Raw genomic sequence first — 24,185 nt, 5'->3', positions numbered from 1 at the left:
CTATCGGCTCTTGCCATGAAGAGGAGATGTTTGCTGAACATAAAATCTAAAACAGGTCCCAGATGACCATTATTGAAAACTTTGGGCGATTGTTCCAAAAATAATGATTGTGATTTATATGCCAATCTGGTCGCACATATCTTTGAACGGATTGTTTGGAGGCCAGACTGGGAAAATGAATATCATGTAATGTCCCGGTGAAACTGGGAAGTCAGGTGCCAGTGGGACATTCAAAAATGAAAGTGGACATAAGACTTGAAGTCTGGCATCACATTATGTGTCACGATTATATCACAACATGGAAAGGTTATAGTGACATTATGCCAGTAATTCACAATAGAAATGCTCCCTGACATTATTTGTTATTATGCCCATCACCGCAGGTACGTAGATTTGTACTCCTCCTTCGAATAAATAAACTACCTGTTGTGTCGACTTTAGGTCCTGAATTGCATTTACCAATCGAGAAAAAGCATTGTAGGCAAAGATGTCTCACAATATGATAGCATTAAGGAAGAGGGTTTCTGGCACTATTGTCTTGCTAGTGAGAATAATGCACGTAATCATGTATGGCTTGAAGTTCAAAACTATTGATGTTATAAATTGATTTAAATGGAATGATACCCACAGAGAAGCATTAAGCGCTTTAAAGTTGAAGACGTTCGCTGCTGTGAAATAATTTAATGAACATTTAGAACATAGGGAATAATTAATTCTCGAATTCATCATTGGTTGACAGTAAATTAAATATTTGAAAGTCAATATTTAATTTAAGTATATATTTATTGTCTTAATACCTTTTTTATGATAATGTTATGAATGAATTCATGGAAAAATGTAGAAGCACGTGATAAATGTGACAAATGTAACAAATGTGAAATTGTAAGTATGGAAACAGATGTTTTTTGTACACAGATTTACTGTTTTGTTTTTGAGAAATAAACTTTATTGGCATTTTAATCAAAAACAATGCACACAGGTTGAATGAGCTCAGCCACATTACCCCGACATATCCACTTTTTCACCCCACTCTTTAAGCTCAGACATGTGATGCAGTCCCCAAGCTTGGGTCATAACTGCCTCTCAGGCAACATTGAAACATTCCTAGTAACCCCCCTCAACCGTCTTTCACCTTCCCGCTCTTCACCACCCCTGCGTCGCAGCACTCATATTTTTCAAAGAAAGGCACCGATAGGCTCTCAATATTAGTGGCATCATCGGTTTCTTCCACACCTGAGCAAGGCAGCATCTGGCTGCCAACAACATGACCTTCACCATATTCCCATATGTCCGACTTCCCACTTGTCAGCCTCCAGCATCACCCCAAAGAGAAGCAACCATGGGGAGAGTTCCCTGTTGATTCCATCGACACTTTTGGTCCATGATAAAACCTCTTGCCAGTATGTTTGCACCCTACCGCAGCCTCACCACATATGCCCATAGTCCCCTTTCATCTTCCCGCTTTCCAACAGACTAGATCGTACTACCTGTACATCTTTGCCAACACCACTGGTGGATAATGCCACCTGTGTAAGATTTTTAGGGGCTGGTGCCGATATTGCAAGGAGGACGTTGAACGATCCACTTTCCTGCACATTAATGCCCATAGAGAATCATCAATCTCTCTTCCCAGATCATGTCCACATCTAGCCCTGGCTGGGAGTGGATCCCCTTATACAGTCTAGCTATGAGGCCCCTGGAGACTGTTCTCATGAGCAGGAGTTTCTCGAATGTCTGTAAACCCCCTCCGCAGATTCTCCACCCAGCGTGCTTCCTGGAGAGCTTGCTTCAGCTGCAAGTAGTGAAAAATGGACAGTGTGCCAATCTGCAGGAATTCTGCTAGCCTCTCTATTGTGATTAAGGCCCACACTTCCCACATTCGGCCCACCCTACATAGCCCCACTTCATAACATAGTTAGAACGCTAGTGGCTCTACAATCCCATCTCACAGTGGCAGTGCCTAAATGCAACTCAAGGGGGATGTGGTCAGCCATCTATTTTCCCCACTTTCCTGCCAGAGTGTCCAAAGAACTTCCAGGACGAGATGGCGTAGCACCCTCCTCGGAATCTGGGAATGGGGAACCCATAACCACTCCCCCAGACGAAAGAACCTCAGTATCCAGCGGTACACATTGTTTTTCCGAGGCTGGGTCTAGATGATCCATCAGCACCTGCAGCTGCACCGCTTTGTAGTCGGTCAAGAGATCTGGGAAACCCACCCCTCCCTCCTCCTTTGGGAGGTATCAGTACCTTGTATGCGATCTGGTGTTTGGCCCCTGCCCACAGAAATTTCAGCAGTACCACCCTGACCTACTCAAACAAGGATTTCGGGACCACCACCGGGAGCATCTGAAACAGGAACAGGAATGTAGGTAGGATGACCATTTTTATGCAATTAAGATGAGCCCAGTCTACTCCACTGTTCTGCGTTGCTGCATACTGTTAACCATAGTGGTAGGTAGTTCCCTACATAGATATCCCTTGCTTGCTTATACACCTGTATTCCAAGAAATCAAAAATGTTCTTCTTGCAGCTGGAACGGGAGTTCCCTGACATATTAGTTCTCTATTTCCGACAACCTCTCCAGCCAGCATGGCTACTGATTTATTGAAGCTGACCTTAAAGCCTGATAGTTTTCCACATTGCTCCAGAACTTCCTTCAGGTGTGGCATTGAAGACCGTGGGTCTGTAATGTAAAGCAGGACATCGTCTGCAAAAAGACTCATCTTGTGCATATGGCCCCCTACCGTCACGCCCTTGATCCCCTCTGACTCACGCACTCCGATGGACCATGGTTCCATCACCGGTGCATAGAACAGGGGAGACAGAGGGCATCCCTGCCTGGTGCCTCGATGTAGCTGGAATGCCTGTGACATGTTCCCATTGACCACCACCCTGGCTCTTGGTTTTGAGTACAGGGCCACGATCCACTGCCGCCACCTCCCCCAGTCCAATCGCTGTCAGGCCTTCCCGCATAAAGGCCCAGTTTACCCTGTCGAATGCTTTCTCAGCATCTAGGGCCAGCAGTACGGCACCCTCCCTTGCTACCCCCGGTGCATGGAGAATATGGAGCGTCTTTTGCATATGGTCCACACTGTGCCTATGTAATATGAATCCGGCATGGTCAGCGTGTATCAGCCCTTGTAGGTAGGACTCCAGGCGGGATGCCAGCACCCGGGTGAAGATGTTAGCATCCACATTGACTAGTGAGATGGGTCTATATGAAGCGCAGCTAGTTGGGTCCCTACCCGGTTAGGGGATCACTGTGATCAAGGCGTGGAGGAACGTTGGCGGCCTGGATTGGGTTGAGATGTCCTCCCCTTTCTCTAGCATAACCCCATTTTCTCCCTGGATCCTGCCAATCCTTCTTGCTACCGTATCAGCCCTCACCCTAATCGCCCAGAAGGCCCCCATTGCATCCCCATGCTCGTAGTATTTCTGTCAGGTGTATCTCATCCGCTTAATCACCTCCCCAATGGATATCAAATGCATTTCCAGCTGTTTTTCCCTCATCATGCCCGACATAACAACATAACATAACAAGAGTTCACCCCTGTCTCCTTCTTTCTGCCCTAGCCTGCCTCGTAGTGTTTTCAGTTCCCCTCTGATCTTGGCTTTGGCCAGGCCCCTCTCTTTTTATCCTGGCCCTCTTTGCAATGAGCAAACCCCTGAATGTTGCTTTGGCAGCCTCTCACACCATTGCCATGCCCCCCTCGCCATTATTGTTAGTGTTAAAGTATTCCCCTGAGCTCCTCCCCGAGGAAATAGTGGAATACCCGGTCCCTCATCAATGTGTCGTTGCACCTCCAGGCGTCTGCCTCGATGGTGGACTCCCTATTCCCCATTCCCAAACCACCAATTCATAGTCGGACCATGTTATCACCTCGACCCTTGGTCCCTGCACAACCTCCCTCTGTTCCTACTGCACCAGCAGCTTATCGATCCTACTATAGGATTGATGTGGAGTTACCGTTTTTTATATGTGCTAAGTTTATAAATAACTAAACACATTAATAATGAATAAATAAGAAGTACATGCTGCCTTCCATGGATAAATACCAGTTTATCAAAGGGCAAAGTAAAGGTGTACAGGTGATTTGCGCCTGCATTTACATCTTTGTTTGACACTTTGCAGTGCAAATGGTGAAAATTGCCTAGAGGGGATCTGTTCTCATCTAAGCGAAAAGTAACAGGTCCGATCTAGGCAATTTATGCCTTGTAGTAAAATGAACTCATATTCCTTGAGTCGCAACGGAAATAAATGGTTAAAAAGTCATGCGTAAAGATTTGCAACATTATGTTCGTTACTGCTCAGTGTCATTCATTTCTGTGGTTGTAATGGGGCACTGATCGTAATTTACGACTCGGCGTCCCCATCCACTCAATACAAATGCAACAGCATTTATTCCAACGTGACATTTTCACCACTGACGTAAATGTTATTACGTCAGTGGTGAAAATTCCTATAGAATATGTCTGCTTTTTATCTCAGCAAAAAGCCGGCAGATTCCATAGGAATACATCATAAATGCTGCCTGCCATGTGTGAATGTCAACTGCAACACTGCAAAGGCCAAACAAAGGTTGAAATGTGATTTCACCTCCACTTTACGTCACCTGTTTGCATACCGAATTCGAAAGTTCAAAGGATGAATATTGTGTGGAGGGAAGACGTTTGAACCTAAGGGTTTTCAAAAGTCAGCCCCAAAGTATCATAGAAAGTCATTTTAGAAGAATGGAATCTAACAAAACATATTCATACAAGCAGCAGGAATTTTAATGTCACAAACCAACTGTGATGAGCTATTATAATTACAGTTGCAATGCAATTTTCTTATTACAGGTGAGAAGTGATAGCACCACTACGCTGTAATAAAAACATTTACGTGTTTTTATAATTATACCCAAATATATTATATCTCAAAGTCTGCTGTGTTCTATATGTTCTATGTGAGTAGGCACTGTACTTAACATTTATATACATGCATGTTTCAGGTCAACCTTCACACCAGCTTGGAAAAGAAACTGCCTTATTGGTTGCTAAAACGAGTGGATAAGACCTCCATAACTGTCTATCCAAACAGGCCAAGAATCTGGGGAGTTGCCATCAATTCAGTGAGTGTAAAGTTAATTTTATTTAGCTTGCTTTGCCGCTTCATCCATATATCAGTGCCGATGGCAAGCCACATCCTTCCAATGATTAACAGAGGTAGATGTGTAATACGAATTTGGATATGAAAATGGGTTTTTCGTGTTGGACCTCGGGGTCCAGACAAGTAAGTTAGCATAACACTCCAAATGTTCTTTTTTAGTAAAGTGGTCCTTGATATAAAATAGTCTTAGACTTATATGAAATAGCAAGTTCCTTTGCAAAATGCATCAATGTCTCGCAGAATTTAGTTTTGTGTGAAACACAGTTGCATTTTTTGGGAAAATTAAAAGCTATCTTGATGCAAATATAAAAGCCTCCTGTGTCACCTAAGTTTCCGTTGTTGTGTTTTAATGGCAGAATAATGATGCCAACTGCTGTTCATTTGTACACTTTGTGCACAACTTAATGGTGGCATCAAAGGTTATGTTTGTGATGCATTATGACTATGATTTGGTCATGACTTGTTAGTAATGTTGCTATAACAGCTTAACCACAGCGCTAAATACCCAGAGCACTGCAGGACCCACAATAGCACTGGGTGCAATTATGGTGTGGCCATGCACATCCTGTGCATTAGTTAACTCTAGCACAATACTTGCTCTTCCCACGCATGTAAGAGATTACAATTTCAATACAAAGAAAATCATTTATATAGAAGTGAAAAGAATCAATGACAAAAATGACTTTTGAGGATTACACGTGACCAGTTCCTTTTATTGGTGCACTGAGCTATACGCTCTACCAATTCTTGAAATTGTGAAGATGTGTTTTTCCTAGGGTGGCAGGAGTGCTTTTATTCCCAGACACAATGAAATCACTCTTGTTGAGATTCATAAGAATTTCTAACAGTTGTGTCCTATTATAGCAATTGGTGGTCCCTTTTAAAACAAGTTTATAATCTGACTCCATTGGCAAGCCATATCAAATGATTAGTGTAATTTTAATTGTGTTTTTTTCTTTTCGATTTGATCTAATAACGTTTACTCTATGTATATCACAATTCACTGAAAAAACCTTAGTTAAGGTGCAGTGAAGTCACTCAGATTAAATGCAACAAAACCCTTTAAATTCAGTGGATGTGGGAAGTCATGAGGAACCAAGAGCCGGCTGGAGGCTCGCCGCATAGAACAAAAAGGCCTGTCAGAGCTTCGCTGAACACTCGCTATGTTACATACTATGCAGGCTGGGGAATCGTAGGCCCAGGAGAGACCGGTAATCATACCACACGTTCAGACCTGGAGTTTGAATCCGGGAAGGACCAGACCTAGAAACAATGTCCGGAGACACATAGACCGAAAGACAGGTGTGCAGGGGCCCGCGGTGGGAAGAAGCAGTTGCATGAAGCCCCCGAAGCAAGACGGTAATGCCACAAAATGTATCTGGGTTACCATAACGGGTGGTGTAGAAGAAAGAGACAAGGATGGAGTTGGTGAAGGCTGATAAACCCCATTCCCCTTGTGCCAATACCTGTAGAAAAGAAATACCACTGTCTATGCAAACCAGTGCCTGGCAGGTTAGTGAACCAGGCCTGGGGCGAAACACATGTCTGGGACACATAAAAGGTTGGAGAAGCCCCACAAAAGCTGTATATTAGGATCTGGGACCCTCACAAAGATGGGGAGCCCCTGCAAATGCAAAACAAATGGGTGTGGGTCCCACGAGAACCAAGGGAAGCACACAATGGAGGAGCTAGGGCACACAATCCCAATACAACACAGAGGGGGTTGGGACCCACAAAAAGGAGAGAGAAAGTGCACAACAAGTGACAGAGACTCCGATACAATATTGAGGTGTCTGTAACACACACGAGAGAGAGAGAGACATACAAGAAGTGAAGGAATATTTTCGGGAATCATTAGACTGGGAGTCAAGTCTGGCAGGCTAGTTAACCAGACTTGATATTACATTTGTGTACTGGAGAAAAAGAAAGGAAGAACAGACTCCCCCTGACATTTGAAAACTGTGCGTATGAAAGAAGAACCTCTACAGTCAGGTCTGGCAGGAGAGTATAACAGAATTGAAGTTACAATTGTGAATTGGAGAAAAAACAGGGGAAAAGAGACCCGTTTTGATACTTGGAAATTATGTTTTGTAAAATACAACACACTTTGGAAAAGAAGAGGAGGGAAGACGATTCCACTGTAATCATGTTGTGTTTTTGTTTTATTTTTAGGAGCATGCAGCATTAAGAGCTTTTACGTCAAAGGAGTACTCATTGTGCCTTTTCACCAAGAACTGAACATGTGACCTAATATCCAGATCAGAAGGAGCCTCTTTCTTGATATTTGAGACACCCAGTTTTCCTTAGTTAATATAGAGTGCAAGTGACTGTAAAGACCGGAGTGGGGGTCTGCACTTCCGCTCTCTATATGGTAGAGGGGAGGCACAGAGACCCCTGCCAAGATTCTCTATTACGGTAGCAATGAACGAGCAATCAAGGCCTAGCTCCTCTTGGAGGTGATGCAAGCTGGTTCTTAAGTACAGTGTAGTCCCCGAGCACCCACAAAGGAATGTCCACACACTGGATCGGTTAAAACACAGTCTTTATATATTTAATATTTAAGGTCATATACACAATCTCGATAACTCACTTTGTACTCCGTAAATCAACAATGGTAAATATGTACAAGTCTAAAGTGGTACCACTAACGTTATTAGATCTTATTCAAGCGCATACTGTCAGAATGACACACAGATCAAAATAAAGAGGAAACCAGCAGTAGAGAGAGGAAGCAAAGCAAGATGGTTGAGCAATAGGCAGAATACTGGTAACTATCGTTAAACACAGCTCTCTGTGGAGAGCCCTCCACCTGGGCAACCTGTAGAAGAAAGATACAAGCCCCGTCCATATATTGTTCACCCTTAGACTTCCCAATAGTTCTGCAACCCCAAAGTACCTTGGTGTTGTAGCATTCCGCGTCGGGCAAATCGACAACCCTTCTTGAGTGTCCTCCATTTCAGGCACGAGTCTGTGTCGTTTCTAGCAGTGCTCATTGACGGTGAAGTGTATACGTCCTGCAAGGAAGAGGCGTGCAGGGACCCTTGTGTCGATAGTTCTGGACTGCAAAGAGTTGAAGAACTGTGGCCCAGCAAGGGCGTCGAGTCGTCGGCATCTCTGTGGTCTTTGGGTGGCGGGAAACCCACCGGTGGATGCTCTTCGGCGCGTCGACGGTCAGGCCTTCTCCAGCAGGATACAGCGGCGACGATGCGGACGAGAGCATACTTGGATCAATTAAGTTTCTTAGGCAACGGGAGCACTGCGGCTCCAGTCGGCGACGGCAGTCGACGACAGTGACAGACAACAGTCCGGGCGCTTCTCCTTGGAGTTCCACAGCAATCCCCGTATCGGGTCGGCAGCCTGTCAAAGGTCTGTCTACCAGGGAGCTTAGGCAAAGATCAGCTGTGCACGATGGTCCCTCGTAGCTCGGGAAGAGGGTGCCTTACCAGGTCCTCTCTGTGTCAGTTCTTGAAACACAGCTGCTTTCAGATTGCGAAGGAGAGCAACAGCAATTCTTCTCGTCCAGCAGGGCTCAAGGTTAAGCTTCACTCCAGTTACTCGTCGTAGTGGACTTCAGCTTCTGAACACGATTCCTAGCAGTGAGAGGTCCCCAGATATAATGTTGATCTCCCATTCATTCCTTTGGGTCATACTCAAGCATCCAATCCTGACTACACGCATTCATGCAGGCAGGCAGCCAATCAGGCCCACGAGGTATTCAGGCCATTCACTTCTCTCCAGACACTCACAACAAGTTATGTGTATTGGGACAAGTACCGAGCCATTCAACACTCCAAGCTGCATTCATACCGGTTTCGGGTAGGGCTGTCTCAACCATTGTATCAAACACCAGATACTAGACAGTCACAACATAGAATGTATATTCGTTATACTCTCCATTCACCCAGGTCCTACCCACAGGCGTACCCACAACATACGTTCGTTGAGAAGGCTCCAGCCTGTCTGATCGGCACTTCCCCACACTACCATATACAGAACTTCCACCCAACAGCCAGTCAGGGGGAAGGGACAGAGGCAGGGCTTCCCGGGACTTCGGAAAGATCAGGGTAACAGGTGATGGAAGGCAAGAGGTCATGGGGGCCATTTTGTCTCCATCAGGAATCTACTGATTCCAATGACAGGGCCAAGGCACCCCAAAATGTAGGACGCTCAGGGCACCAGTCATTTCAGCACAGAGCTGCCACCAGCCCGTACCCTGCTCTGTGGGTCACACGCAGGTGCGCAAAAACATATACTAGGGGCAAAGGGTTTTACCCCTACCCGTGGGTGCCATAAGGGTATCCCATGGGTCAGTTCAACAAACCAAAAGAGAGAGAGCTGCACCACCAGGAGTCCCACATGAACTCCTGCACAGAAAACATGACAGAACACACAATAAAAAGCAATAAAGGACAAGGATACGGAGGCCCTGTCCCTCCGATGCATTTCCACCATCACAGTGACAGCAATAGGTTTTGACACAGGACAGTGACATATCATTTGACTAGACATCCTGACAAAATTCTTGGTCTTTCTGTTGAGGTAGGGCAATCCCTCATAGAAAATAGGTCCACATAGGTTTCCTTTCTTTTACCTCTATGAATAAAAGATTTTGCCAACAAACATACCACTTCTGTGTCAGACACATACTTCTGCTCCATTACAGTAATTATGTAGTATTCATACTTTTTTCCATAATACTCATGTTTAGATTTCTTATAATTTATCACAATACATAGGTGCATGCACTTTGCTTTATATGTGTTTTTTAACACCCTTCAAAATTCAATATGTTTATATACTATTTCATAATAAGCACACTAGTCATAATTGAAGTATTAAAATGTCTTATTTGCCTAGGTTTTGATTTTAGAACAGAGTGATAAAGGGACTAGAGTATCTCATAGTAAGTAGCCAATGCTCAATCAATACAGAGTAACTCTGATATGTAAGAACGCCATGATTATAAATGGCCTGGATTGTTAAATGCAAACTCCAACCAAGCTTTGCACCTGAATTCACCTGTATATGCAGAAAACAAGCTTTATAAACGTAGCATCTCTCTTTCTTGCACTTTGCCATCTGCTGTACCAGTGATGTCACTCATGATGCCATGAGCAATGTAATATGTGATATCAGTGATGCCTTTTGTGATGTCATCAGTGCGCTACACAATGGGGGCCCCATAGTTAAGGTGGTATAGCTTTTGTGGCATTAAAGCAGTACCTCGATGTCACAAACACTTAGGTTTTTCATTGAGTAATTGCCTACTAATACATGAAATCCAAAACATTTGTATAATCTTACATATTGTTATTTTAAATTGTATAAATTGATAAGTCCTTCAAATGAATGATCTACACGTAATCCTATGACACTTCTGTATTAGTGTATTGTTCCATGTCATGTTGCTATTATTGTTAAGTGTAATGAAATAAAATATGCACCAAAAGAGGTGAACAAAGATATTGCAACTTATATAATTATCGACATATATGATGTAATTATTGATCTCATCAGTGATGTAATGCGTGATGTCACCAGTGTTGTCATCTGTGATGTCATTGTTGTGGTCAGCTAAGGTGGACTTGAATGAAATGCAAGTGCTAAACCCATTGCCCCTTGTCCAGCAGATGTAGGTGTTGCAGATGTTAACCCTTTCTAAACTCCTTATTCCCATGATCATTTCACAGTAATAATTTCCAATAACAGAAATTCCTGTGGTAGAGTGGCGGGTTGCCGATTCCCGCAATAATGGGAAAAATTGCTCAGAATTAAAGTCTTCCACTTCCTGACATGCAAACAATATGTTTCCCCCTTCCTTTTTCAAGGTTCCCTCACTCCACTCAGTTGCTTTTTCCCTTCCTAATCCTCTCCCACTCCCTTTCACTTATCAATTTGTGTGACACACATTGTTTTCTGAGTGCATCTTGCAGTGTTGCTACTGTAATCTTGTGAGATTCCTGTGGTCTTCCCCTGAAAAATAGAATATTCTAAGCACTTTCGTTCAAAACAATCAGGGGGTAATTCATAGAATTCAGCACACAAGTGGCACACGCGGCTGGTGCACAGTGTGCGCGTGTGACTTTCTACGCCAGCCACGTGCGCTAAAATCCATTTCCGCGCACAGCGTATTCATGGATTTTAACATCCAAAACCAGCCATAGCGCAGAGTGGCAGAGTGACTCTGCAGCAGCGCCAGTTATGCCCCCAACCCCTCCCTGTGAGCCATGTACAGCGCATAAATCCCGTACATGGCGCACAGGCTCACAACCACGAAAACGCCTGTAAAACTCCCGGCGCACACTCCAAATACACGTACCCCGCTGTGCGGGTAGTCTCACATGCGATTGGTCCTGCGCGATCGGGGTACGTGGATTACTGGGGTGCGTGGGAGGTTTCACACGAGATTGGCTCTGTGCACGCGGGGTACGTGGATTACTGGGGTGCGCAGGAAGTTTCACACGCGATTGGCCCTGTGCGTGTGGGGTACGTGGATTACTGGGGTACGCGAGAAGTTTCACATGCGATTGGCCATGTGCATGTGGGGCACGTGGATTACTGGGGTGCGTGGGAAGTTTCATAGCGATTGGCCCTGTGTATGCGGGTATGTGGATTTGGGGGGGTGCACGGGAAGTTTCACACACAGCAGGCACTGTGCGTGCGGGCTACGTGGATTACTGGGGTGCGCGGGAAGTTTCACACGCGATTGGTCCTGTGCGTGCGCAATACATTGATTACTGGGGTGCGTGGGATGTTTCACACGCGGCAGGCCCTGTGCGTATGGGCTACGTGGATTACTGGGGTGCGCAGGAAGTTTCACATGCGATTGGCCCTGTGCGTGCGGGATACGTGGATTTGGGGGTGCGTGGGAAGTTTCACACGCGGCAGGCCCTGTGCGTGCGGGCTACGTGGATTACTGGGGTGCGCAGGAAGTTTCACACACGATTGGGCCTGTGCATGCGGGGTAAGTGGATTACTGTGGTGCGCAGGAAGTTTCACACGCGGCAGGCCCTGTGCGTGCGGGCTACATGGATTACTGGGGTGCGCAGGAAGTTTCACACGTGATTGGCCCTGTGCGTGCGGGCTATGTGGATTACTGGGGTGAGCAGGAAGTTTCACACGCGAATGGGCTTGTGCGAGCGGTGTACATGGACTACTGGGGTGCGTGGGAAGTTTCACACATGATTGGCCCTGTGTGTGCGGGGTACGTGGTTTACTGGGGTGCGCTGGAAGTTTCACATGCGGCAGGCCTTGTGCGTGCGGGCTACATGGATTACTGGGGTGCGTGGGAAGTTTCACACGCGATTGGCCCTGTGCATGCGGGGTACGTGGATTAGGGGGGGTGTGTGGGAAGTGTCACACGCGGCAGGCCCTGTGTGTGCGGGCTACTTGGATTACTGGGGTGCGTGGGAAGTTTCACACACGACTGGGCCTGTGCAAGCAGGGTACGTGGATTACTGGGGTGCACGGAAAGTTTCACACGCGATTGGCCCTGTGCCTGCGGGGTACGTGGATTACTGGGGTGCGCAGGAAGTTTCACGTGCGATTGGCCCTGTGCATGTGGGGTACGTGGATTACTGGGGTGCACGGGAAGTTTCACACATGATTGGCCCTGTGCGTACGGGGCACGTGGATTACTGGGGCACGCGGGAAGTTTCACACGCGATTGGCCCTGTGCGTGCAGGGTATGTGGATTTAGGGGATGCACAGGAAGTTTTCCACGCAGCAGGCCCTGTGCGTGCGGGCTACGTGGATTACTGGGGTGCGCGGGAAGTTTCACACACGATTGGTCCTGTGCGTGTGGGGTACGTGCATTACTGGGGTGCGCAGGAAGTTTCACACGCGGCAGGCCCTGTGCGTGTGGGCCACGTGGATTACTGGGGTGCGCGGGAAGTTTCACACACGATTGGGCCTGTGCGAGCAGGGTACATGGATTACTGGGGTGCGCGGGAAGTTCCACACGCGATTAGCCCTGTGCGTGTAGGGTACGTGGTTTTGGGGGGTGTGGGTAGTTTCACACGTGGCAGGCCCTGTGCGTGCGGGCTACATGGGTTACTAGGGTGCGCAGGAAGATTCACACGCGATTGGCCCTGTGCGTGCGGGGTACGTGGATTACTGGGGTGCGCAGGAAGTTTCACACATGATTGGCCCTGTGCGTGCGGGGTACATGGATTACTGGGGTGCGCGGGAAGTTTCACACGCGATTAGCCCTGTGCGTGCGGGGTACGTGGATTTGAGGGGTGTGGGAAGTTTCACACGCGGCAGGCCCTGTGCGTGCGGGCTACATGGGTTACTGGGGTGCGCAGGAAGTTTCACACGTGATTGGCCCTGTGCGTACAGGGTACGTGGATTTGGGGGGTGTGCGGGAAGTTTCACATGCGGCAGGCCCTGTGCGTGCGGGCTATGTGGATTACTGGGGTGCGCGGGAGGTTTCCCACGCGATTGGCCCTGTGCGTGCGGGCTACGAGGATTACTGGGGTGTGCGGGAAGTTTCACACGCGATTGACCCTGTGCGTGAGGGGTACGTGGATTTGGGGGGGTGCACGGGAAGTTTCACATGCGGCAGGCCCTGTGCGTGCAGGCTACATGGATTACTGGGGTGCGCAGGAAGTTTCACACTCGATTGGCCCTGTGCGTGTGGGGTACGTGGCTTTGGGGGGTGCGTGGGAAGTTTCACACGCAGCAGGCCCTGTGCGTGCGGGCTACGTGGATTACTGGCGTGCGCGGGAAGTTTCACACACGATTGGGCCTGTGCGTGCGGGGTACGTGGATTACTGAGGTGCGTGGGAAGTTTCACATGCGGCAAGCCCTAGGCGTGCGGGCTACGTGGATTACTGGGGTGCGCGGGAAGTTTCACACGCAATTGGCCCTGTGCGTGCGGGGTACGTGGATTTGGGTGGTGCGCGTGAAGTTTCACATACGGCAGGCCCTGTGCGTGCGGGCTACATGGATTACTGGGGTGCGCGGGAAGTTTCACATGCAATTGGGCCTGTGCGAGCGGGGTACGTGGATTACTGGAGTGTGCAGGAAGTTTCACACGCGATTGGCCCTGTGCGTGTGGGGTACGTGGATTACTGGGGTGCGCAGCAAGTTTCACACACGATTGGCCCTGTGCGTACGGGGTTTGAGGATTACCGGGGTGCGCGGGAAGTTTCACACGCGGCAGGCCCTGTGCATGCAGGCTACATGGATTACCTGGGGTGTGAGGGAAGTTTCACACGCGGCAGTCCCTGTGTGTGCGGGCTACATGGATTTGGGGGGTGCGTGGGAAGTTTCACACGCGGCAGGTCCTGTGCGTGTGGGGTACGTGGATTACTGGGGTGTGCAGGAAGTTTCACACACGATTGGGCCTGTGTGTGCGGGGTACATGGCTTACTAGGGTGTGCGGGATGTTTCACACATGATTGGCCCTGTGCGTTCGGGGTACGTGGATTTGGGGGGTGCGCGGGAAGTTTCACATGCGGCAGGCCCTGTTACACACGTGCTTTCACTGTCAGAGCAGGGTACGTGTATCCAGGGGGGTGCGCGGGGAGTCCCACACGTGAATTGGCAGTGTGGGTTCTCACAGGTGTGCCCTCTACCCCCTCCATGGACCCTGCAGGCAAACCACACCACAAGGGACTGCCTAGCACCCGTAGTCATTCCCGCAGGCAGTCCATCCACCATGGGCATGCCCCCAGCCACGCCACATGTCACCTTGCACTAGTGATCACCAACTCATGTCCCTCAGCACCCCCACCCCACAGCAGTGAGGGGCACCTGCCAGCAGGCCCCCACTCATGTCCCACTCATGTCCCCAGCACCCCCACCCCCCAGTAGTGAGGGTCACCTTCAAGCAGGCCCCCACTCATGTCCCACTCATGTCCCCCAGCACCCCCACCCCCCAGCAGTTAGGGTCACCTGCCAGCAGGCCCCCACTCATGTCCCCCAGCACCCCCAACCCCCAGCAGTGAGGGGCACCTGCCAGCAGGCCCCCATTCATGTTCCACTCATGTCCCCCAGCACCCCCACCCCCCAGCAGTGAGGGGCACCTGCCAGCAGACCCCCACTCATGTCCCACTCATGTCCCCCTGCACCCCCACCCCCCAGCAGTGAGGGTCACCTGCCAGCAGGCCCCCACTCATGTCCCACTCATGTCCCCCTGCGCCCCCATCCCCCAGCAGTGAGGGTCACCTGCCAGCAGGCCCCCACTCATGTCCCACTCATGTCTCCCAGCACCCCCACCCCCAGCAGTGATGGGCACCTGCCAGCAGGCCCCCACACATGTCCCCCAGCACCCCCACCCCCCAGCAGTGAGGGTCACCTGCCAGCAGGCCCCCACTCATGTCCCACTCATGTCCCGCAGCACCCCCACACCCCAGCAGTGAGGGTCACCTGCCAGCAGGCCCCCACTCATGTCCCCCAGCACCCCCACCCCCCAGCAGTGAGGGGAACCTGCCAGCAGGCCCCCACTCATGTCCCACTCATGTCCCCCAGCACCCCCACCCCCCAGCAGGGAGGGTCACCTGCCAGCAGGCCCCCACTCATGTCCCACTCATGTCCCCCAGCACCCCCACCCCCAGCAGTGATGGTCACCTGCCAGCAGGCCCCCACTCATGTCCCCCAGCACCCCCACACCCCAGAAGTGGGGTCACCTGCCAGCAGGCCCCCACTCATGTCCCCCAGCACCCCCACCCCCCAGCAGTGAAGGTCATCTGCCAGCAGGCCCCCACTCATGTCTCCCCACCCACTCACCCACCCAGCAGTGACATGCCCATCTCATGACACAAAGCAAAAGTCAACTATGAACATCAACATATGTCCGTCACAGACACACACATACACACACACACACACACACACACACACACACACACACGTTGCCATTGATTGAGTAAACCCACATGTCAACATGCATGAACCCAATGAGTGAATCCCACACATTGAAGTAAAAGATCAAAATGTATTAACATGAAAACCAATTGAAGGTACTTTAAGCATAAAATAATGGCAAACAAGAAATGAAATGCATGTCCAAATAAAAATAAAATAATCCTCAAAAAAACCCAAGTAATCCAAAAGAAAAATGGCCAAAACTCTCTGTCCACCAAACCAAATCCAAATGAAACGCAAAAAGGTAAATCCATTGATCCATGGTGAAATGAAATCAAAATGTCCAAATAAATCCAACGTCCAACTATGTACAATCCAATTTTCAAGGGTCCATGAGCCCAACGAAACAAATGAAACCTATCTAATAACCTACCTAACAAAAACACTATATACAAAAGTGTGGGGCATAGTCCAAAAGCCCAAAAATAAAAAAAAGGAAACCTAACACTATAAACTATTTACAATGGCGACAGGCAAGTCCTGCGGCTCACTCAGTGATGTTTTCGGCCAGGGCATCATCGAACTCCATGTCTATTTGCTGGAGGCGGGCCTCTGTCCTGGCCCGAGGTCTCGCAGGGAGGCACTCATGGCCTGTTCCAACTCCCTGCGAGTCGCCTCAAGGCACTCTGCCCGCCTCAACACCCGACGCATGGAGAACTCCGCCCTGACCATGGTGAGCCACGCCTCTTCCGCCCGCCGCCACTCCACACCTATACGCTGGCCCAACCGCAGCCACATGGAAGACACACCCATTCCAGGGTCCTCCTGCCCTTTTCCCAATGCCTGCCCCCCTGATGTCGATGGCCACAAGCCATCATTGCTCCCACCTAGAGCCTGCTCCTGTTGCTGCTGCTGTCCATGTGCCCTGTCCGATGATGCCTGCACATCCTCCATCAGCTGGTCTCCAGTTGTGGTGTCCACCGCTGCTGGACTGCCGACTCCCGACTGTGGCAGGGATGGGATCTCCACCAAGCTGGCTGTGTTGGTCAGGCCAGGTCCACAGGGGGCCCTGGTGGAATCTGGGCCGGAAGACGGCAGGGAGAACGACTGGTGCATAGTCTCCACAGAGGAGGAGATGTCCGCCAGAGTGTGCGTCACATGTAGGAACCCACCGACCAGCAGTGCCACGTCACGACGCTGCTGTTTGTGATGGCGTGCGTTCTCTGCCCAGGAAGAACGCACATCATCACGAATGTCACGCGTGCGCAATGGGAGACCAATCAGGATGGAGCCCATATGTTCATGGGACCCCTCGTCCGCAGGTAGTGGAGAGGCAGATGACATGGCACTCTCCCCTACCTGCAGACGGGCCTGGGACGGGGCATCCCTGCTGGTGCATGGTGGTGCAGTCACAGGGTCAAGGACAGCGACATGCACAGGTGCCTCCGCGGTGACCTGTGCTGCCTCCTGGCCCTGGACTGCACCACTTGCACCAGTGGTACTACCCCCACCAGGCCCCATGTGCGGCTCAGTAGCGGGCTCCTCCTCCTCTGTGGAGACCACCAACCTGGATGTCTCCACACTGTCTTCCCCCATTGCAAGCCCATGTGGGGGTTCACCCGGCCCTTCCGCCACAGCCGTAGTGGCAAACGCAGCACCAGCCCTCTCGCTCCGAGAAGATGGCAAGTCCTGGGAGGGTGGCTGGGCCTTGCGTCGCCGCCCGGTGGAGGCATCCCCGCCGCTTGGCTCCACAGCACCATCTCCGCCCTCTTCTTCACTTGACCCTGCGTTGAGGGAGACATAGAACACAAGCATCAGGGTACAGAACAATATTCCCCTAGACAGAAAGCAATAACACATGAGTCGCAATGTCAAACGTCACTTCCATCCTGTCCCTCCACGACACATGGGTGAATGCACCCAACACACATGCAGAAACAGGCACGGCGCCTGCAATCAACATCAGCATCCATGTACAAGGGCCTCTATTAACCAAAAGGTTGCCTTCAAACTCACATGCATCATGGCTCACACTGATCCTATGCACACACATCACCGGAGGGTCATGCATCATGACTTGTACACCACAGACACAGTGGATAGACACAGTGCATACAACGGTGACCGCACTGCATGAGTGAATGTACACATCATCACGGACATGTGTCATGCATCCATGGCGTTTCAAGGTCACACACAAACTTCTCAGACATACACACACGTGCACCATACATGTACATGACAGCAGCACCCATCCCTCACACCCCCTCCATGTCCAATAACAGACACTGGCATGCTTTCATGTGTGCATTTGGCATACAGCTCCCTATGTTGCATTGTAACACATGCACCAACCATGTGGTTCACACATTACTGGTCTCACATGCATGACCATGATGTCCCTGCACACACACATCCATGCATGGCCTATGTCACACATACAGGCAAGTATCAGACCACCAGTACACTGCAACATGCCCTATCTCACACACCAATGCTTGGCCACTTATCGCTCAACTCCAGACGGGTCTTCCTCCGAAGGATCTGGACATGGAGCGCTGGGCATACACGTTCCAGGACCCTCATCTGGATGTCACTCATGCTGACCCGGCCCCCCACCGAGTGGCGCCGGGCCTTGTAGAGGGTCCTGGACCTGAAGTCCTCCCAGCGCTTCTTGACGTGCTTGATGTCGCGGGTTGCCACCCTCTCCGCGTTGATGGCAACCACTACGTCGATCCCAGATTCTCTCCCGTCCTTCCTTGTTGGCGCGTGATGTTCCGAAGAGGGCATCAAAATGCCAAAGGACATGCTCCACCAGGACACCAACTTCCTTCACACTGAAGCTGGTGGCCCTCTGCCTCTCTGGCTGGGGGTCGCCAGTGGTCTCAGATGGTGTTTGCCCCGACATGGCGACCCCCGAGGCAGGCGTGGGTGGGTAACTGGGTCCTGGGGCTGGGCTGTGGAGCGATGGTATCCCAGTCGGGAGTCTTCTGTTCCAGCAGGGGTGGACACAGCAACTGGAACCCTGGCTGACATGCAGGCACCAAATAGCAGGGCACGTGGGCAGCAGGCATTCAGGCAGCAGCAGATGGCAGGTGGGAGCATGCTCAGGGCTCTGGGGGACAGTAATTCGGCCTTCTGGGCAGGAGCGTGGTTTTCCGTGTGTTGTTCCGTGTCCAGCTTGATACGGAGTGATTTGGCATGTGAAAATCTTGCACGTCTGTGTGTAATTTGAGGAAAGGCCCTTAGCGCGTAAGCGCGTCTGTGACGTTACACGTTTCCCTTGTGACGTGGGCATAGTGGTTCATGGCGCGTGAAAAAACTACACATCCGCGTGCGTGTGAATGCATGTAATCCGAGGAAAGGGCCTACGCATCTGTGACGTGACGCGCGCAGGCGTTTCCCTCAACAAGGGTGCATGTTCATCGTACACGTCCAAAAACTGCACGTTCGAGTGTCAGCTCGTGTAATTGGGGGAAAGGGCCTTAGCACGTACAAGCTTAAATGACGTTGTACATGTGGTCCGGTTTAAAATGTACGTGTAGGGCCCCATTTCCTTGTATGTGCTTTTCATGGAGAGCGAGTGGTTGAATTCTGTACTTCTTGTCGATTCACACGCGATTACTTCACAGCGTTTCAAGGTTGAACTCCCTGTTACCTCTGACAGCGTTAATTTTTTTGTTGGGCCTGTTTCCTCAAACAGCGTTCACTTCTTCTTTTGTCCTGTCTCCTCAGACAGCATACAATTCTTTTTTTGGCGGGGTTGTTGCCAACGCGCACGTCTTTTCATGTTCTTTTTCCAGGCAGACGGTGAGTCGCGCACGTTTTTACCAACTGTGCTTTCCGCGTGTGTCGCGTACCCCTTCAGAGGTCATTGTAGGCTGCGTGTAACATGCGTACGGTTATTTTTGTGTTTCTGGGTGCCACAGTGTAGTGCGGGTTCATTTTTCCACGGACGTGGTCTACGAGGGGTTGCGTGCACGTTATTTTTTGTTTTCGGGGTGCCTGTGTATTGCGTGACCCGTCATCTTCCCCCAGGGGTCACAGATAGCATTGCTAGAGCACTAGGGTACGAATTCCATCTAGTACCCTACCCCTTTCACCGGCAATTGCCCAGGACAATTTTTTACTGCTACTCCCATACGCACAACTACATCAGTGCCATGGTTGGGAGGCGACCAAGCGGTAAGGGAGGCAAAGGTGGCCGACCTCCAAAAGGTGGGTGTGGTGTTCACGGTAGGGGCTGTGGCCAGGATTTGCAGAGTGTCCCTAGACCCCCATGTGTGGAGGAGCAATCAGGGACGCCCATGGTTGTGGGAAACATAGCTGACACCATCCCAGCTCAGCCCTTGTTGGACCAGACCATTGTGGCACCTGCACCGGCACAGGATGAATCCCAGGCTGACTTCCAGGTCAGCAAGTCTACGCCACGTGTGGCGGTGCAAGTTGATGTCACCAGGCCACGTGGATCTGGGGCAGCTATGTCATCTGCTGCCCCAAGTAGGCAGGATGGGGATGCTGCAGGGGCAGCTGCAGCTCAATCCACCCCAGCTCTGAGTCTCCCAGCCGGGACAGTGTCGGTCCCGGTCCATCAAACCGACGTTGCCCCTGACAACATCACCCTGCAGCCAATGCCTGCACCAAGACCTATGGTCATTGTGCATTCGCACACTCCTAGTACCCAGTCCACCGGCGCTTCTGCCCCTACTGACCAGAGCGGCGTAAGCCACTCAGGATCCGCACCACCTTTGAAAAAGAGGAAGAAGGGTGCTCTGGCACTACAGGCTGAGACCCCAGACATGGCTACACACTCGGGCTTGTCAAGGAAGCCTAGCTTTAATGACGCCGAACTTGATGCACTAGTGGCCTATGTGTCGGCACATAGCCACGAAATGATGGTGACTGCAGGGTGCAAGACCACACCTGGTCAACCTAAGGCACACTGGCAGACCATCACGGACATCATTAGTGCCCTTGGATTTGTGAGGCGCTCAGCTGATGAATGCTACAAGTGCTGAAATGACCTGAAACGCAGAGCAAAGAACAAGCTGGCCTCAAATCATGCTTCTACTCTGGTGACTGGCAGTGGGTCTCCACAAGAGGACAACCAACTCACTTAACATGAGTCTGTTGCTGGAACCTTCGTCACAGAGGAACAGATCCAAGGCATGGGAGACCTACCAGATTACGACGCATTGTCCGGTGAGTGCCCATGCATGTGTGTGTAATCCATGTGTATATTGTGTGGGTGACGGGTTCTGATTGAGTGCCAGGTGAGGGTGTGTGCACCTGAGTGGTATGGGTCACCCATGTGCTTCCTCCAAAACATTCACTGGCCTTGGATTTGGGTATGACAGTATCCCTTCTGCCCACAGTAGCCATTTAGCGCCACATTACTGCAGTTGCCCTTGAACTGTCATCTTGCAACATTGTTCAGAATTTTTTAGTGTTCATTCAGGCTGATTGTTTCAATTCTCCCACTTTTGCAACGCATTTTTCAGCCCTATTGTCACATATGTGACATGCTTCTTTCATTGATTACACACCACATTGGCCCGCATTTGTTAGCTTGTTATGTGAATGATTGGACTATTCAGACTGATTGAGTATTGGCCTGCTCACATTGATTTTTGGTGCCTGTTTGTATGTGGTACTTGATAGTTGTTTCCTGTGATGTTTAAGTGACCAACAATTGATGTGTACATCTGCCTGCAATCACTGTATTCTTGTACACTGGATGTGTTGCAGTGAGTGGCACATGCATATTTTGTCACACTATGTAGCATTGTTCATCTCATAATGTTCATCTCACATGGATGGCTGACAGTACTCATTCACTGGCATATGGCTGTACTTGTCAAATGTACCATGGCTATGCTACATGCCATCTGTGTGCTGGCATGTGTTATGTATGTGTATTGGACATGCCACTCAGAGGCTAATGTTTGATGCCAGTGCTACCCAGCATGCAGCAAATGTGTTGCTTTTCCATCTTGGTTTCATCAGTGTCTGCTTTTTGCCTCCCCTTCCAACTCAGTGACAGTGCATGCATGCCAGGGTTATAGTCATGTGGGACATGTGTAAATCATGTACTGGATATCTGGCTTGTCAGGCCTATGTGTGTGCTATGGTGCTAATGCCTGTTTCGATTTTTTGTGTTTCATGTTTTTGCAGGTGATGACACACTTGATGCTGTTGAGGTTGAGGAGATGGTGCAGACCCAGGAGGAATCTCAGGCACGACCAGGCACCAGTGGGGGATGTGGTGTGATGGTGGGTGAAAACCCAATCTTACTGCAGACCATACTGTCCAGGGGTGTCTCTGGGTGCACCTCCCCAGACCTCTATTCAGGTGCTGAATCGGATGATGAGACTTATGTGCCGTCACAGGTGAGTGTTTCTGGCAGGGATTCTGTTCTGTCCAACCCACCTGCACCAAGGGTAGAACCCTCTTTGGGGATGTCAGTGTTGGTAAGTCCGCCTTTGGCTGTTACGGATGCAGGGCCACACTCCACAACATCTGATCCTGTTCCTGGGCCAGCAGAACAGAGGGGGAATGCAGTCCTGCAGCCTCAGGCAGTGCCAGCATAGCAATGTGCAGATCGCCTTGCCCCGAACAGGTGTGGTGCCCGCCGACACGGTGGCCGTACGCCATCAGGCAATACTGTATGGGAAAACTCCATGTACGGTATGGCAACCCAACAGGGAGCATCAGTTGAAATGATGGCTCAGGCAAAGGAGAGGGTGGCCACTTCCATTATCCCCCCTGAAAGGCAGATGGAGCAACAACAGCAGGCAACAGACTCCATTTGCCGATCACACAGGGAAGACATGTTGGCGTCCAACAGGGACCGACGGGCAGCACAGGAGACTCTGCGGGAAGCCATTTCTATAGAGTCACAGGGCCACAGGGAAGCCCTGAGGGTAGAACTCCATAAACTCAGGGAGACTCTTGTTGAACTTGAGGCTTCCACAAATTTGAGGACAGAACAGCAGCTGGAGCGGCTCACATGTTCACTCTCAGCTGAGCTGCAGGCAACTCGGGGAGGAGATCCGGGCATCACGGGAGGCCATGCGTGCAGAAATGCAGGCAACCCGTCAGCTGCTGCATGGGGATCTCTGTACTATCATCCTCCAGAACAAGACCTTCCACACCCGCATGGTTGCTGCCATGGAGGACCATACCAGGGCTTTGCGTGGGCTTCCTCCCATAGCACCACCACCTCCTGATGCAGCAGCAGAGGGTGATGAGAGCGACAGCTGCACTTCTCCCACAGTAGCGTAGGCGTGCAGGCCATGAGCCCATGGAGGTGTTTTTTTTCTCGCAACATCCACAAAGGTGGGTGTTGGTGTGCACCCTGTCCTCGGACCTCCTGGGTGGCCTTCCCCCCTGTCCCCCACATGGCCATTTTTGATTTTTCTTTTTTTTTTTTGCAGTGTGTTGCCTTGTGTGGCTCCCGTGGGCATCCGCTGTGTATTCCGGCTGGGCACATGCAGGCTTGTCCTGTGTTTGGGTTAGATGCTTGGGTTCCTGACACACACACCCCTCCTGCTTCCCGTTTCCATGGGCTTGCAAATGGTGTGACCAAGTGACAGTGACTTACACAGTGACATGTGCTCCCATGAGCTGTGTGGGCAGTCTGTAGTCATAACTGTGTGGACATCCCTAGTGGGGTTTGTTTTTGTATTGAACACTGCATGGTGTATTTATATGTGCTTGTGCATCCATGTCTTCCTCCTTATCCTCCTTATTCATGTCTTCACAAGGCTGTCTCCTTTGCAGATGCAGTTCATTTTGTATGCAGTACACTGACACATTTGCCTGACAGCAACACTCTGGAGTTGGAAGGGGTTGATGTGCTGGCTTATTGAGGTTGTATGACTTACATTACTTTGAGTTTGTACTTTCATATTTTGGCAATGTTTCATGCTGTGTTGCTGTATTGTGTTGCTGGTAAGTATTTGGTCATGTGTGCTGTTTGTTATTGATTACTGGGAGCATATTGTCTGTGGCCTGTTTCCATTTGGGACAGTGCACTTTGTGACACTTGTGTCATGTGTTGTGAATTCCTTTGTTTGCTTTCACATTGCAGGACATGCCATGGTGTGTTGGGTGGTGGAGATGGGGAGGGGTTGGGTGACATGGCGCTATTTTCATGTGTATTTTGCAAGGGGGTAGTCATTCATGCATCATAAATGTGTGTCTTTTTGTGACACAGCAT

The 24,185-nt window shown here is 50.1% G+C and overlaps 1 protein-coding gene across 1 annotated transcript in view; it reads left to right on the top strand.

Annotated features, from left to right (window-relative positions):
* Nucleotides 1–24,185, top strand: part of TRPA1 (transient receptor potential cation channel subfamily A member 1) — a 1,301,026-nt gene that overhangs the window by 1,177,065 nt on the left and 99,776 nt on the right. The window contains exon 25 of the mRNA XM_069621203.1: nt 4,995–5,114. Coding sequence (XP_069477304.1) covers nt 4,995–5,114 — 120 coding nt within the window. The remainder of the gene's footprint in view (nt 1–4,994; nt 5,115–24,185) is intronic.

The sequence above is a fragment of the Ambystoma mexicanum genome, chromosome 5q (assembly GCF_040938575.1).
Source record: "Ambystoma mexicanum isolate Mex_15411 chromosome 5q, UKY_AmexF1_1, whole genome shotgun sequence".
NCBI lineage: Eukaryota > Metazoa > Chordata > Amphibia > Caudata > Ambystomatidae > Ambystoma > Ambystoma mexicanum.
This window is presented reverse-complemented; position numbering and strand designations above follow the sequence as displayed.